Here is a 17,025-nt window from a genome sequence, read left to right as displayed (position 1 = left end):
GCATGGGACCATGATAAGCATATCATACTTTTTCTACTTGACAGTAGGTCATGGCTCTCTTCCTGTGTCACTAGAATAATCTACTTCATTCTTTTTCATAACTGAATAATATTATGTAATAGGGACTTAACTATAATTTATTTAGCCACTCCACTATGATACACATTTATGTTGTTACCCATTTTTGGCTATTAAAATGGTGTTGCAAAAAGCATCTTGGTACAGATATACCAAAATAAAGATGTATTTTTGCCCTATTGTATATATCTGTAGGATAAATTTATAGAAGTAGAATTGCCAGTATGAAAATTTTTGAGAGATATACTGCCAAAACATGCCCCCCCAAAATATTATTTTGTACAGTATCCTAGAAGGTGCACAGTATAGACAGGATGCAGGCCAGAGAGAGGCAGTCACTGGCAATTGAAATAATTATTAATAACACCTTTCTAGCCCTCACACATTTCAATCAGACCCTAGCCTACTTTTTACACTTCTTTTCCCTTTAGTCTCCTGCTCCAGAAGCCACACTTAATATATTGTCCTTTGAACCCCTTGGCTCCTAAGATCAACAGAGAGGACCACCAGGCTTATGATTGTCAGGGTACTTCATACACACAGGAGAACACTTACACATTGTACAAGGAAGACCATAGTTATCCTAAGAGAAGTCACATAAAGTGTTCTATGAGTACAAAGGAGAAAGACATCGCTTTGGCTTGGGGGGAGGAGAGTCAGCAAGAACTTTCTGGAGGAGATGACACTTACGATAGACCTTGAAGAATAATAGGGACAGATAATAGGAAGGTAATCCAGGCAAATGGAGCGGCTCCAGCAAGGAGAGGCAACCTCCTTGTGGTTCGGTTTCCTTATCTATGAAACAAGGATGATATGACTCACCACACAGAGTTCCTGCAAGAATCAAATGAAACATTTGTTTTCATAAACTGGATGGTATTATTCCAATGTTACTAAAGATCATGGTAATTATTTTATTGTTACTAGAGTGAAATGGGGAGAATGAAGACTTCCTGAGCATATCTCAGTAGGTTCTCCTTCTTTGTCAAGTCTTACAGGCTTCCAGGACATATGACACCCCATATTCAAACACATTTTTAAAAAGATTTGACCAGAGGCTATTAGAAGGCTTACAGTAGATCTGCTATTGTTACTAGCCACAGTGCCTTTCCTCTGTACCAGAATAAATCTTCAATTATGACAATACATCCTTGCTTTGATACACAATCTACCAACTCTTCTTCAACCTCTGAACCTTGTAGGAAAAAAGGAGATTCTGCTTCCCTCGGCCCCTCCATCCTACTACCCTCCAGGGCAGTTACTACCACTATCCTCCACTTTCAGGAGGGAGAAACCCTGATTGGTACATTGAAGAAGAGATGAGAAATAACTCCCATTATTTTTTTTAAAGATTTTATCTATTTATTTGAGAGAGAGAGAGAGCATGAGCGGGGAGGGGAGGGGAGAGGTGGGGAGGGACCGAGGGACTGGGCAGGGAGCCGCCATGGGGCTCAATTCCAGGACCCCGAGATCATGACCCAAGCCAAAGCAGATACTTAACCGACTGAGCCACCCAGGCGTTCCTAACTCCCATTATTTTTGCAAAAGAACACGCTGTTCAAAGAAAGAAGAAGCACCCTGTCTTCTTCCCACCAAAGTTTGTGTTTTACTGGGGAAGCTTTTCAAGTCTCTCTTTTGCAGTCAGCTTCTGTCTTATCGTAACTATTGACTCAACTTCCTACCCATTGCAGATTAGGGAGAAAAACATGTACAAAACGGTTGATAAAACCATCTACAAACAAGCGTTCAGCCCTGAGACCCTGATAAGATGTTGGAATGAGTGTTTGGACAAGTCTTCCTTTCACAGCAGAAGAATGCAAGTGGAAGAGTTTAACAAGAAGAATTATTGGAAGAAGAAGGGCATGGCAATCATCCCCATGAAGTTCTCAGTCGGCTTTGCTGCAACAAGCTATCACCAGGTAAGGCTTTTCTACATGGTAAATAACCCTTAGATCAGATGCGCTTCTCGCCCTGTCTGCTCACGTTGACTTTGGTAGAGGATCACATTTCCCAGGCACTTAACCCCCCCCTCCCCCAGCACCTGGGAAAAATGTAAAGAACTCCCTGAGCAGAACCCCCATCTGCAAGCTCGTTCAACACAGTGCTGTAGAAAAAATATCTCAGTGGCAGAAAATGGCATCAGCAACCCTGCTGCCAGCATGGCTGCCAGGACGCAGCCGTGATCACCACCACCACCCCACCGCACCCCAAATCATCCTTATGCCAAAGGGAAAGAAAGCCCACAAGGCCTGGGCTGCTGAGCCCTCTGAGCCTGGGGGTTATGGCTTGGGCAGGAAGTGGGCCTCTCGCAGTTTGTGCCCTAGACCCCTCAGCTCTCCTCGGTGATCCAAAGTCTAAGCAGAGAGGTCCCTGCATGTTGCCCTTCCAAGCTGGCTGTTTCCAGCCATCTCTCCCAGGAATCTGTGTCAGTTCTAATGGAGAAACCAGGGTGAGTGGCCCAAAAATCCTTTCAGGTAGGTTGCAAAAGGAAGAGGCAAGTCACTCGAAGGCCCCATCCAGAAGGTAGGAGGAAGGTGCAATTAGATGAGTCCATTAAATAACACAGGACTGGTACAGACGAGTGTTCGCAGCAATCCCAACGGGTTCCATGTGGGAAAGCTATTTAGAAAACCGGGAAATGTTATTGCCTCCCCATTATCGTCCACCAGAAGGAGAGACTCCACAACTGGAAAAATCTTATATACATTAGATCTAAATCTAAATCTAAAAATGCATCAGATCTCCCTTGTGTGTATAGCATTGAAAGCATTTTCGCACTTATACCCAACTACCAGCAGCCAATAGACCCACACGCATGCACACACCACAAGAGCTGCCCTCTCTGAGGAAATCCTTCTTCGGGAATAAAGCAGTTGCCCCCAAACCCTAAGCAACTGGAGTTGGGTGGACCTGAGAAATCCTTGGCCCTGCCCACTTACTAGCTGTGTAATATTAAGCAAGTTATTTAACCTCTCCGAGTCTCAGCTTCCTCAATTATAAAATGAGAATAATAATCCTTTGTCTTAGGATTGATGAGGACTCAACAAGCTAATCAATGTAAAACACTTGGCAGGGTTCCTGGAGCACAACGTAGTTACCCAAAGCAGCCCACACCCCTCCCCCAGGAGATCTCAGACACACTGCCCAGGGCTGTGGCTCCTCCAGTGAGTAGGATGAGACTCCCTGGCCTCCTGAGCCACACTCCTGTTCAGGTCCAGCATGCCTGTTCTATACAGAGGTGCAGGAAGGTTAACCATTACACCTACAGGCCTAGACTAATTCAACAGCTGGAGCGTAAGTCATTCTAGATACCTGCCTGTGTGGGTTTTTTTTTTTCTCTGACACCAAATGTTGTGTTTTTTCTGCACCAATCCTCCATCACCAACTGAGTGTGCAACAATTCCATTCAACTCTGACACTAACTACCCAGAGTTAGCACGGACCCCACAGATCAAGGACTACGTCCCACAAGACTGCCTCCATTTCAGACACCAGCAAAAGTAGGGTGCCCAAGCTATTCACACTTCTGCCCAGGCAACTACAGATTCAGGGGTTTCCACTACCCACGTCGCTTAGGTGTGATAATTTGCTAGAGCAACTCACAGAACTCAGGAAAGCACTTTACTTACTATTATGACCAATTTGTTATAAAGGATACCACCCAAGAGCAGCCACACGGAAGAGGTACATAGGGCAAGGTATGTGAGAGGGGAATGGGGCTTCCATGCCATTCTCCTCCAGCCTGTGGCTGTGGTCACCAGCCTAGGAGCTCCCTGAACCCCGTTGTTTGTGAGTTTTATGAAGGTTTCATTACATTGGCACAGTTGATGAAATCACTGGCCTTTGGTGATTGAACTCAATCTCTAGTCCCTCTCCCCTCCCCGAAGGTCAGAGGGTGGGGCTGAAAGCTGGCAGCCTCTAGCCACGTGGTTGGTTTTTCTGGCAGCAATTCCCATCCCCTACAAACTGTCTAGGCTTCTCCCAAGAATCATCTGAAGGGCATACAAAAGAAAGTAAATTCCAAGAATTTTTGAACCTCTGTGCCAAAAATCAGGGACAAAGACCATGTATTTATTTTTTAATGTACAACACTTCCCCTCACTTGTATGGCTGCCCCTCACCTAAACCACAGTCTGTTCTCTGCCATCAACCACGGGAGCCAACTTCTCACCTCGCCACACACACACCTACAAATCCTTAAATCATGCAGTGACTTTAAAGCTCTATTTGAAAGGCTTCCAGCTTCTTCACAGAGCTCCAAACTGATGCACTCAAGAATCAGCAGGCTCAGAGTTGAAATGTGTTATTTTGGGGCTGCTGATGACTCACAAAGCTGGAACACCTACTCTCCAAACTACGCATGGGGAGCACTGTCAGAGGGAGTCAAAAGGCCCACGATGATAAATACTATTATTAGCATCTAGAAGCCTGGACACCCCGAAGCTCCTCCAAACCATTCTGAGACAGAATCGACTAAAGTCCTAATTCCTCCCCCTTCTTCTCCTCCTCCTTCTGGAATGAAAAATACCACATTTCCATTTGTCCAATTCAACGAACATTTATTTAGTGTCTATGTGATTCAGACTTTCTCCAAGTTCTCTACAGGACACAAAACTGAACGAGACCTTCCTCCATGAGACTCTCACAGAAGAGCTGGTCACCCCCTGTATTCATTTCCTGTGGCTGCCATAAGAAAGTACCACAAACTGGGTGGCTTACAACAAGTTTATGCTCTCCCAGTTCTGGAGGCTTGGAGTTCAAAAGCAAGGTATCAGCAGGGTAATGCTCCTTGGAAGTGTCCAGAGGAGAAGCCTCTCTTGCCTCTTCCAGCTTCTGGTGTCTCCTGGTGTTCCTTGGCTTATGGCCATGTCACTCCAATCTCTGCCTCCATCTTCACATGGCCTTCTTTGCTGTGTGTCTTCACACAGCCTCGTATAAGAACACCAGTTATTGAATTTAGAGCCCACCCATATCCACTATGACCTCACAAATCATACTGTGTTATGACTTGCTTTCCAACCTGTCCCCCAATTACCATGGGACCTACTACATTGTCGAGGAAGAACCACATCTTGTTCATCTGTGTATATCCAGAGCTGAGCACAGGCTGGCACATAGCATGTGTCAAGTACTTAACAAATGTTTAATTAGTTAGCTGAATGGTCAACCAGAGACTTTAAGCAGGGGAGTGATAGTTGGAACCAATACTCATAACTCCTGAGTATCCAAAGGGGCTCTTATTAAAACCAGGTTCCTGGGGCAGCTGGGTGGCTCAGTCAGTTAAGCGTCCAACTCTTCGTTTCGGCTCAGGTCCTGATCTCAGTGTCATGAGATCAAGCCCCATGTCAGGCTCCATGCTCAGTGTGGAGTCTGCTTGAGATTCTTTCCTCCTCCCTCTCTCTCCCCTCCCCCGACTCACACTTGCTCATGATCTCTCTCAAATAAAAAATAAATAAAATCTTTTAAAATTTTTTTAAAATAAATAAATAAAAATAAATAAAACCAGGTTCCTAAATAGGAATGTTCTTTACAGGTGACTATTGCACAGAACAGATCTAAGCTTCAGAATCCCACCTGGAAAGCTTGCCTCTCTGACCCTCCCTACTCTGTAAGACTGGGGTTTCACTACCTCGTTTGTTTATATTTAACCTCACTAAACTTGCACTGAGCTGTGCCTTCTGGGTTGTTTTACTAGGCAGCTGCCCTCGTTCATATCTACACAGATGGCTCTGTATTGGTCACACATGGAGGCAACGAACTGGGACAAGGTATTCACACCAAAATGCTGCAGGTAAGCTATATATAATTAAGTCATTAATCTCTCTCTACATTGTTGCCATGACTGACATTTGGCACTAATTTTGGGGGAGATGATCAAATCCTAAGGTCTTGACTATTTTGTTGAAAAACTTCTTCGGTATCAAATGGAATGTCTGAGGTAGCAGAAATCCCACGTATGTACAAATAGTCCTGGAACGTGACCAGGATTTCTGGGTGGAGGTGGTTGTTAGTGAAAACACCACTAATGAGCCCCTGGAGCACTGTGGTAGGTGCCCCAGGCAGGCTTTACCTAGAGTAGGAGTTCCCCAGCTTTTCTATTTTGAGACCAGTATGCATGATTTTTAAAGTTTGGACAACAACATTAGGTTGCTAATATACAATTTGGACAAGTAAGGACAAGCATGTCATCAACTGCCATCATGCTATAATTTTTAAAGTATATTTTAACACACACACATACATATCCACAAAGTAGGAAGAAATGATCTCAAGAGAAAAAAAAAAGAATACTCCTTTAAATTGAAAAAATTTAACTATGACAAATTCATTAGATTATTCTAGTACACATCTGCAGCTTTTGACTCTCTGGCCCCTTAGCTCCTTTGGAATACACCCCCTACATTCCATAGAGGCCTAAAGGACTCCTCAATTCTGGTACCTTCTACCCATTTCCCTCCTTTCCCCAACTCCGGCCACAGATAGAGGCGCAGGTGACAGGTTTGGCTAGTGATGGTCCTTAAACCCACTGGCCGCAGGGATGGGTCCAGGCGGAAGGCCCAGGACCAAGATCCTTTCCTGGGACTGATGTAGATGCTGACAGAAGAGAACTAGCATTCCCTTTTCCTATGCCATTGAGGAAGCATGCCTCTTCTTGGAAATAACATAGCCATTGTAGGAAGAAAAACAAACGCGAGAGGCAGCTAGAGGACCCTGATGAGACCAGAAGGACTTAGATGCAGACATATGTCACACTGGCTCCACCTGGCCTTCCCAGGGAGGAGACCCAATACATGCCCTTTGGCTCTTTATCTCCAAGAACCAACAAAATTGTCCTTTTTTTTTTTTTTTTTTTTTTTTTTTTTTTTTTTTTGGCCTCTTTCTGGGGAAACTTAATCTTACAACAGCATTACTCTGTAGATTAGCACTTGGGAACAAGACCATAACTGCAGACATCTGGAGAAAGACTTTTTGCCAAAACTAAAAGACAACAGAAACCAAAATAATGCTTTTTCTCTTCCTTCCTTCCTTCCTTCCCTCCCTCCCTTTCTTTCTCCCTTTTTCATTCTTTGTGATTAAATATCTATCGTTCCACATGTGTCTGCTAGAGAAACTGGAAGAAAAAGAACAGAAAAGAAAACAGTGAACAGCAAATGATAGAGGAGTATAAACAGGAGGGAACAAATAGAAGGCAAGAGGGAGAATCGAAAGATAAAGTTGGGATGAGGGCAAGAAAGAAGACAGGCTCTCAGGGTCATTTGAAATTCATTGGATGCTCATACCAACAGATTTAAGACCAATTTCTGAACCAGTCAGTCCACTCTCTCTCTTCCTACCACTGCCACCAAATAAAACTCAGAAAAAAAGGAAATCCTTCACATCCTAAACACACTAACTTTGATTGGAAGAACCATTATGGAATATTACCAAGAAAACATTTTAAAAATCAGCATGAGGCTCTACTAAAAAGTGGTTTTAATTTTTTAAAAACACATTAATTTAGGCTTTCAAGGATATCATGGATGTAATAAAAATGGTAGTATTTTTTTAATTAAAAAATTTACTCAAATCTTCCTAGAAGACTTTGCTGGACTTGAAAATACTGATTTTTCTCATAGGTGGCCAGCCGTGAATTAAACATACCCATGTCTTCTCTGCACATCTGTGAAACAAGTACGGCCACAGTGCCTAATACAATTGCCACGGCGGCTTCCATTGGTTCGGATGTCAACGGCAGAGCCGTGCAGGTGCTCCCCCTGTCTGTCGTCTGTCTTTCCCTTCAGCACTTTTTCCATATCGCTGGTTTTCTTCGCTGGATACAGACACAAGCAGCTGGCTTCAGAGAAGTCATCTGTGGCACTAAACATAATCTCAGGATAACCAAAATGTCGGGACAGTGTGCTAGTTTGAGTAGGCTAAACTGAGGTGACACGCAGACACATAGGATACAGTGGCTCAAACACGACAAAAATCCCTTCCTTGCACACGTAACGGTCCAGGGGGACCGTTCGGTCATTAGAGCACCCTGAGCTTAAGGGCAGTTCCTCCACCTTCAACGTGTGGCTTTCAAGGCCGCCCTGAGCATCATCATCAGGGAAGAAGCATGGAGGTCAGACCTGAAAGTGATGCAAGTCACTTCCACTCATCACCCACTAGCAGAACAAGTCCCAGGCTGCGTCTAAGTGCAGAGGAGGCTGGGAAAATATGGAGAAGTACACCATAGGCCCAGCTACTATGGAACAAGGGGAGAACAGAGTTTGGTGAATAAGCAGTCTCTGTCCCTGGGAGACACAGAAAGAAGAAATCTGGGTACTGAGTAATGCAGAGTTGGGCAAGTTTCTTCTGACACAAACAAGTTCCTGCAGACAGGTAAGTAGGAGAAAGCAGTAAGAACCCCACCAAGTAGATCTGGTTCAATTAAAGCGTCTATGTCAGTGCAATCCACCACAGCACTCATGCCTATCCTTTGTACTTATTTTCTGATATTTTTTAAACACAAGATAGGAATAGCTCAGTGTGTATGGGGGTTGTCAACCCAAACTAGGCATTAACCCATCTTCTAGAGTTTTATGTATCTGTGTTAAGGATCGGAAACTTTGCAGATTATTCTAAAGACAAATTTAGTTATCTTATCACTTCACACCCAAAACCAAGGCCTTCATTACAGTAGTTTGATGGTGGATGGATAAACAGATGGAAGGATGGACAGAGAGTTGAATAATATTTCAGACCCACAGGGATATTGGCATGTTATTGTTGCAGACTGGAAAGCACAAATTAGAATGAAAATAAGATGTTTTGTTCCTTTGATTTTAATGGCTGGAAAATACAAAAGAAGGTATAAGTCAAAAATGTAGAAAAAGAGAAGGAATTAAGAGCACAAATAGAAAGGGGACCTGAAAACAGAAATTCAGCTGAGCCCATATTTTCATAGGAAGTGAACCAGGGAGGTTTAAAAAAAAAAAAACCTGCGGTAACTGTTCCGAATGTATCAGTATCAATCACTCCATAAACATTTACCAACCTAATCAATTATCTATTACTATTCTCCCACACAAATCCCAACCACTGGGCACCTCTCTAATGAGACTTCACTTCTTTACCCTTCAAGAACGCTTGTCAGATCCTTCTGAAACGCCTCGAGCCCATCATTAAGAAAAATCCAGAAGGTACATGGGAAGACTGGGTAAGTGTTCCCCTCTATTTGTGACGGCAAATGAGAAAACACTCCAAAGCAGGGCCGAGAGCATCACGGCAGTGTATAGCCACACCACACACAGTTTTTCTAAGAGTGGACCTCTGCAAAAGGGCAGGATCATGAAAGGCTGAAGCAGCTGCTCCATGCTGTATACCAGGTACGTGTGAGAGAGAGCCCGGGGAACAGCATTACTGACAGGAGGAACAGAAGCTTATGAAGAACACCCAGAGGCCTTACCCACTCTGCTTAAATAAGAAGAGGAAAAGATTTAGCCTTCCTAAGCCACACACACACACACACCCACACACACACAATTGTTGTTTTAAGTGGGGAGGAGGAAAACCAAAAGGCCTAATTGCTATTAAACATGTCTCAAAGGAAATGACTCATCTAATCCAACTTTACGACATCCTTTATCTTATATCATTAGAACAGTTATCTCACACATGCACACTTATCTAGAGTTCCAACGTGGAGAAACGAAGCCCCAAAAGACGTTGTGAACTCAGGCCCTACATCATGGATGTGCAGCAGGATTCAGACATCTCAGCCCAATCAGAAGGAAATTGTTAGTGTACCAGCTGAGGAAAAAAATATTACAATGAGTTCTATTATTGGCAACAAAGCACCAGAAAAAATTATCAGATGTCAATTTTGATATAGAGAATATTTTCATTTTCACCTCTCAGATGATGTATCTATTTTATTCTACTAAATATGCCCATTCCACAGATAGAAGCTGCTTTCGAACAAAGAATCAGTCTTTCAGCCACTGGATACTTCAGGTAAAAATTACAATAATATCTGAGCTTAGCTGAGAAAATAGAAGGTAACCCAATTGCTCTGGGCCTTAGGTCCCTTATTTGTAAAACAAGTTTTAATTATGTGATCAGTGAGGTCCATTCTAAGTCTAAAATTATATGATTTTATGTAAGCCTTTGAACTATGTCCAAAGAAATATTAAATAATAAAAATACCCTTATTGGGTAAAAAAAATTATTGTTTTAATATGACTTAGAACATCTAATCATCATTTAATATTCATTGTTGAGTAGTAAAAAATACCATCATTAGAAATAACTTCCAACTCAGTTTTACAAATCTCCCTCCCTTTACCATAAAACCTTTCTGTTTTGGGGGGCGCCTGGGTGGCACAGCGGTTAAGCGTCTGCCTTTGGCTCAGGGTGTGATCCCGGCATTGTGGGATCGAGCCCCACGTCAGGCTCCTCCGCTATGAGCCTGCTTCTTCCTCTCCCACCCCCCCTGCTTGTGTTCCCTCTCTCACTGGCTGTCTCTATCTCTGTCAAATAAATAAATAAAATCTTAAAAAAAAAAAAAACTTTCTGTTTTGGAGCTCCTCTCTGGGCAGGAAGAGATGCGTAGGGTGATCGCCGATCCTCATTTGCACAGTTTCTGTCAGGGCGAGGCCCTCAGTCAATTCATGTTCATTGAATGAAGCGCAAAGAGAAGAACTGGTTGTCCAGTGCAGGAAGTGTGTGACATCAGTTTTATCATCTAGTGAAACAAATCACCAAACTAAACACACACATGCACACGGAGAGAGAGAGAAAACAGTAAAGCAATTTTTTCATGAAGAAGGAAGGAAGGCGGAAGATAACAGAGCAGCCCAGTGCCCTGTACATAATGAGCTCTAAATTTCTGAGTTCAGTTACCCAAGAAGAGAGCAAATCAGCCCTCTAGCCTGGTACATCTTCCATTGTACATTAATGCATGGAATTACATGCCCCCCCCCTTTTTTTTTTTTTTACCATCCCTGAATTATCATCAGTTCCCCAGGTAGCACAGTCTAGGGGGTCCCTTTGGGAATGCTGATAAAATCGGTTGAGATTTTATCAGAGCTAAAACTCAAACCCTAAGCCATGGATACAGACACACTGGGAGGTCCAGACCAAAACAGCCTGTTGGATTCTCTCTCTTTTTGGCATCCTAACTGTGGCACAAAGAGTTCTCTTTAAATGGAGGCTCATGATAGTGCTGCTGTAATTAGCTAGGTCAGAAATCCAAGGAGTAGTTTAAATGAGTTTAAAAAGCAGTTGAAATAAGTATCAATAAAATGAAATACTATCATAATAACTTTTAAAATGCATCAACATTGTTTGCAACCCCACCACCCCAAGCCGATGGGCTTTCTTTCTTTCATCAGGGGCTACAAGGCTTTCATGGACTGGGAGAAGGGAGAAGGAGACCCTTTCCCGTACTATGTCTATGGAGCAGCCTGTTCAGAGGTTGAAGTTGACTGCCTGACGGGCGCTCACAAGGTAAGCCAAGTATAACTTTCTTCTCGGCAAATTAAAACAACAACCACAAAATTGTGTTGTACAATAAATAGCCCAATTTCATTATGCAACAGTTGTATAATAAGAACAGGATTTTTTCAGTTCCTCGGTAATGTCTAGAGATCCAGCCTCATGCTGAATTTCCACTTAAGAAGAAGTCATCAAGAAGGAATTGCTCCTAACAGTGGTTGGTGGTTGCCAGAGATGGGGGTAAGGGCATAGATAAAAGGGGTGGAGGGGGTCAAAAGGTACAAATTTCCAGTTATAAAATAATTAAGTCAGGGGATGTACGGTACAACATGGAGACCATAGTTAATAATACTGTATTGCATATTTGGAAGTTGCTAAGAGAGTAGATCTTTAAAGTCCTCATCACATGAAAAATAATTTTTTTAACCATGTGTGGTAGTGGTAACTATGTTAACTAGACTTATTGTGATAGTCATTTTGCAATACATACATATATCAAATCGTTATGTTGTATACGTGAAAGTAATATAATGTTAAATGTCAATTATACCTCAATGAAAATTTATTTAATTTTTAAAAATTTTTAAAGAAGTAGTCAAAACCAAATTGCTCGTGACAGTCTAAAACGCATTATTTTTTATTCCATTTCAGACAACAAAGTTGCTTTCCAAAGTTTTTGCAAAACAAAACAAAACAAAAAACGGTCTGTTCCTAAAGTAAGGTCAAGTTACCTAATCTGAAGGAATAGGTGATTTAGTAAATTGTCTTGAGTAAACATTTGAGAGCACATAACGTTGTAATGTTTCTCTAAAGTCAATTATCCCAAGGGTACTACTGTCCCTAACAAAATAGATGGGGGAGGGGTATGAAAATAATTTTTATGTTTACTACTTAAGCAAGCATCCTACTGGAAGCAGGGAGTCATATTTAATCAAAAGCTAACAACTTCCCCCCCCAAAAAAGAGTTAAAACTTCCACCATAAAAGGTAAACCATGAATATATGTCAGGTGTCATTCTCAGAATAGAGAGATTACCGAAACCTTCAATAAAATTAAGTATATCCAGTAAGAGACTCTTAACTATAGGAAACAAACTGAAGGTTGCTTAAGGAGAGGTGGGTGCAGGGATGGGATAACTGGGTGCTGGGTATTAAGGAGGGCACGTGATTTAATGAGCCCTGGGTGTTATAAGCAACTGATGAGTTACTGAACTCTACATCTGAAACTAATGATACACTGTATGTTAATATGTTAACTAATTGAATTTAAATAAGTTATAAAAAAAGAATATAGAATATCCAAAGTATAGTAATTGTTAAGAAATTTACAGAATGGACCAATGACATATCTAAATTTCATATACAGATTATCCCAACATCATCTTGAACCATCTTAGCTGAAACTAGAAATGGTCAATTTATGTAAAATAGGAAGGAATTTGCAAATACTGATATGGAAATCTTATCAAAATGTCTTTTTCGCCCCATTCTTAGTGAATTTGTCCATCGCTTAAATTTTATATAGATAAGATAGAAAATACAGTAAATGAATGTAAATGTCTGTGAAACAGTTGCCCTCACATTCCACTTGAGTTCATCCTTAGGATACATTATATCCCCATTTTCACTCTAGATCATTGTGAAGAAGTAAACTCATGAAATTAGGATCACAGATTGTTCATACGATTATTTTAAAACTCTGTTTCCTAATGTTTTTCACATCATGGTACACATAGATAATGACAATATTTGCACAGCAGAGTTTTGCAAACAAGGACCTCACGTTGGCAGGTGACCAGCCTGAGAATCCTGCCCCAGACCCCACAGAAGTCCAAGTGTCAGTGCCCTGGCACACCTGTAACCCATTCTGGGCTCCACACTCAGTGGAAAGCTGTTTTTAAACTTTCTAAAAAAGATTTTATTTATTTTAGAGAGAGAGATAATGAGCAGGAGGAGGGGCAGAAGGAGAGGGAGAAGCAGACTCCCTGCAGGGCAGGGAGCCTGACAGGGGGCTTGATTCCAGGACCCCAAGATCATGACCTGAGCTGAAGGCAGACGCTTAACCTACTGAGCCCCCCAGGCACCTCTGGAAAGCTGTTTTTAGAAATCAACTAATTTTCTGAACTTCCACCCTGAAGGTGATATTACCAGATTTGTTACTAGCAAATAAAAATACAGGATGGCTGGTTGAATTTGAATTTCAGATAAACAACAAATAAATTTCTGGTATAAATATGCTCAATACAGCATTGGGAACTTATTTTATCTGGCAAGTTCTATCTGAGGGCCTTGGTATAAATCCACAAAGAAACAAATCTCACGAGGATCCTCCAGAATTTATGGTACCAGTAAAGTTAAAATCTGGTTGTCCCTGTGCCTTTCTTATTGCTAGTTAAGGTTCAGTCATTTGGGTGTCACTTTAGCCCATGAAATAGCTTATTCCTTGAAGAGGCGAAACTACTTTGAATTAAAGGGAAATCAGAGAAATTAAATGACAGGCCTATTGCCGCTGGTCAGAGCATGTGCCCGTCCCATCAGTGCACAGCCATCTCTTCCCACTGGCCAACACACTTAGTGCAAAATCTACCAGTTTTCAAGATGGAAATAAATTCAAGGCCCACTTGTGTGGGAGGTGTGTCCAACCTCCTGCCCCATCTGTTGAGAATAAAGGAAGGCTGGTCCCAATGCCCATAGAAAGTTGTCTGAAAGGTCAACATTTGAGTCAAAAGAGAACTGCCAACCCAAAGGGCTAGATAGAAAGGAGGAGCCCAGCTAGTAAGGCTAAACAGAGAATGCTGATATTGTCAGAACAAGCACAGGACATGGGGGCCGAAGGAAAGCCCAGAGATATTCCCAAGATAGACCACTGCCATGTACAGTTTTCTGTGGTTCCTTAACAACCCATCTGCACGAACCCTGTGCCAGAACATAAGAGCCAAATTAGTGCGATGTTTCTCGGGGAAGGAAGGAGATTAGCAAAGGTAGTCTCAACATTTTCCCTTCATATGTTCCAAGATCTTTCAAATCTCCAATTTCATACATGCCACTATGGCTACATGATTTCCTCCGTAAAACGGTAATAATACCACCCCCATCAAATCATCACGAAGCCTTGTTGAGTTCATGAGTTGTAGTTGAACAACAAATCCAGGTTTAGAATCAGATAAGCAACCAGGATCAATTATTCACTAAGTGACACTCAAAGGCACTCACATACCATGGACTTTGGAGTCACTTAAGAAAAGTCAAAACCATGATTACATAAGATCTTCTGGTTCATCACCAGTCCTAGCACTAAAGTTGAAGAGTTTGGCAGATTTCTTACCACCTCTTATATTGATGAGGTTCAGTGCAGTGTTCATTAACCAGCAGGAGTTCTGGAATAACTGGAGAACTTTTAAATAACCCTTAAGATAATCTTTTTAATTTAAGTTTTTATGATGAGGGAATTTTCATTTTTTGCAGAAAATCAGAACAGACATTGTCATGGATGCATGTTGCAGCCTAAATCCCGCTATTGATATTGGGCAGGTAAGTGCTGGCCCATGGAGATGGGTGCTGCTTCCTGAAAGTCACCGCGGGGCAGCTAGGTACTTCTAAAAAGCATACAGCATCACAGAGCTTGACATTTTTCCCTTTCAGGTTGAAGGTTCCTTTATTCAGGGAATGGGCCTTTATACCACTGAAGAGCTGAAATATTCCCCAGAAGGTGTTCTGTACTCTCGAGGCCCAGACGAGTACAAAATTCCAACCATCGCTGACGTCCCAGAGGAGTTCAATGTCTCCCTGTTGCCATCCTCACAAACCCCACCAACCATCTATTCATCCAAGGTAAGTGCCCCAAACTGCTGTGCAATGCGATCCATCAAGTAGCATGGTAAGTGAAAGCAGGTGGATGAAAAAAGTAATAATAATGTCAACCTGTATCAAGACCAAATCACAAGAGACTGTTAGAATTTGGAGAAGAATCACCTAGAGAAAAGTGGAATTCAGAGAGGAGTGATCTGTGCCCAATGACCGTCCTCGGCCAAGGACTTTATTAATATCCTCTTTCACTGGAAACGCTAACATTTGGTGAGAAGTTCTGATATGATAGAATAATATTTTCCCTGAAGAACCTTGAGACTAAAATATTAAATGGGATTGAAGGCACGATACTACTGAGATCTTAGGAAGCAGTGGCAACATGGGAAGAATCCTGGACTGAGGCCTCAGTGGACCTGGGTTCTTACCCTAGCCTCGCCAGCTCCCTGTGATCGTAGATGAATCACTCACCTCTTGGGGGCTCAGGGTCCACATCCATTGCCAGAAATGGATCCAGAACCGTGGTTCTCACCTGGTCCCCAGGGTACATTTGGCAGTGTCTGGAGATACACCTGGTTGTCACACTGGGGTTGTGGAGGGAGGAGATGTTCCTACTCTGGGTAGAGAGGCCAGGGATGCTGCTAAGCAGCCTTCAGTGCACAAGACAGCCCCCCAACAAAGAGTTATCTGGCCCAAAATGTCAGTGGTGTCAGGAAGCAAAGACACAAACCGTTGGTACTAAAGGAGTGGAGTTGCAAATGAAAATAAAGGTCCTCATTTATTGGTATTGCTATATACAGATTATGTGAAAATCACTCTCAGAGTAGAAACTTCCTTTAGGTTTGAGATGTATTGTTAAAATTTTCTCTCAAGCCTTTTAGGAGACTTCTTACTAGGATTGATGAATTGATATAAGAGAAAATGAGTTCACCTATATCTGCTGGAATGTTATCATTTCCAAACTGGAGCCCACTGTCAGCCCAGGAACTTTCTCTGGGCATATGTTGATGGAGCTGGGGAGTGGAGAGATGCAGGGGTGCAAATTTGAAAGGAAGGACAATAAGCATCCCCTTTGGATTCTCATTAGGCTGGAAGTCACTCAAAGAGCAGCTCTCAGGGCTCCAAGAGCAATATATATATTATATACATATATATATTATGTATATAATATATATATAGTAACAGGGACCTACTGAGTATGAGTACCAGGCACTATATATATATTATATATGTATAATATATGTATATAATAACAGGGACCTACTGAGTACCAGGCACTATGCTAGGTGCTTTTGCACTTTCTGAACTTTACAACACCCTGTAACGTAGATATCATTGCCTGAATTTCACTGATAAAGGAACAGAGGCTCAGAGACATAATCTCACCCAGAGAAACAGAGGGAGTAAGGGCCAGGATTCAAACTTCATGTCTCTAGCTCAGGGTTGCAAACTGGGGGCCCACTGGCTGAATATAGGCTGCAGATGTGTTTCTATGACCCACACAGTGTTTTTAAAAATCAGGGAATTGTAGGAGCACCTGGGTGGCTCAGTTGGTTAAGTGTCTGCCTTTGGCTCAGGTCTTGATCTCAGGATCCTGGGATGGAACCCTGCATTGGGCTCCATGTTCAGCAGGGAGTCTGCTTAAGATTCTCTCTCTCCCTCTCCCTCTGCTCCTCCTCTG

At 42.3% G+C, this 17,025-nt stretch overlaps 1 protein-coding gene across 1 annotated transcript in view; it reads left to right on the top strand.

The window, feature by feature from the left end:
* LOC103659946 (aldehyde oxidase 2) overlaps window positions 1-17,025 on the top strand; it is a 77,975-nt gene that overhangs the window by 47,388 nt on the left and 13,562 nt on the right. Inside the window, exons 25-32 of the mRNA XM_040636568.1 lie at window positions 1,770-1,997; window positions 5,774-5,869; window positions 7,695-7,823; window positions 9,188-9,262; window positions 10,007-10,059; window positions 11,439-11,553; window positions 15,006-15,071; window positions 15,183-15,371. Coding sequence (XP_040492502.1) covers window positions 1,770-1,997; window positions 5,774-5,869; window positions 7,695-7,823; window positions 9,188-9,262; window positions 10,007-10,059; window positions 11,439-11,553; window positions 15,006-15,071; window positions 15,183-15,371 — 951 coding nt within the window. The remainder of the gene's footprint in view (window positions 1-1,769; window positions 1,998-5,773; window positions 5,870-7,694; window positions 7,824-9,187; window positions 9,263-10,006; window positions 10,060-11,438; window positions 11,554-15,005; window positions 15,072-15,182; window positions 15,372-17,025) is intronic.

This window comes from Ursus maritimus, unplaced genomic scaffold (genome assembly GCF_017311325.1).
Source record: "Ursus maritimus isolate PB19 unplaced genomic scaffold, ASM1731132v1 scaffold_1, whole genome shotgun sequence".
NCBI lineage: Eukaryota > Metazoa > Chordata > Mammalia > Carnivora > Ursidae > Ursus > Ursus maritimus.
The sequence above is the reverse complement of the archived record's forward strand: the minus strand, read 5'-3'. Positions and strand labels throughout refer to the sequence as shown.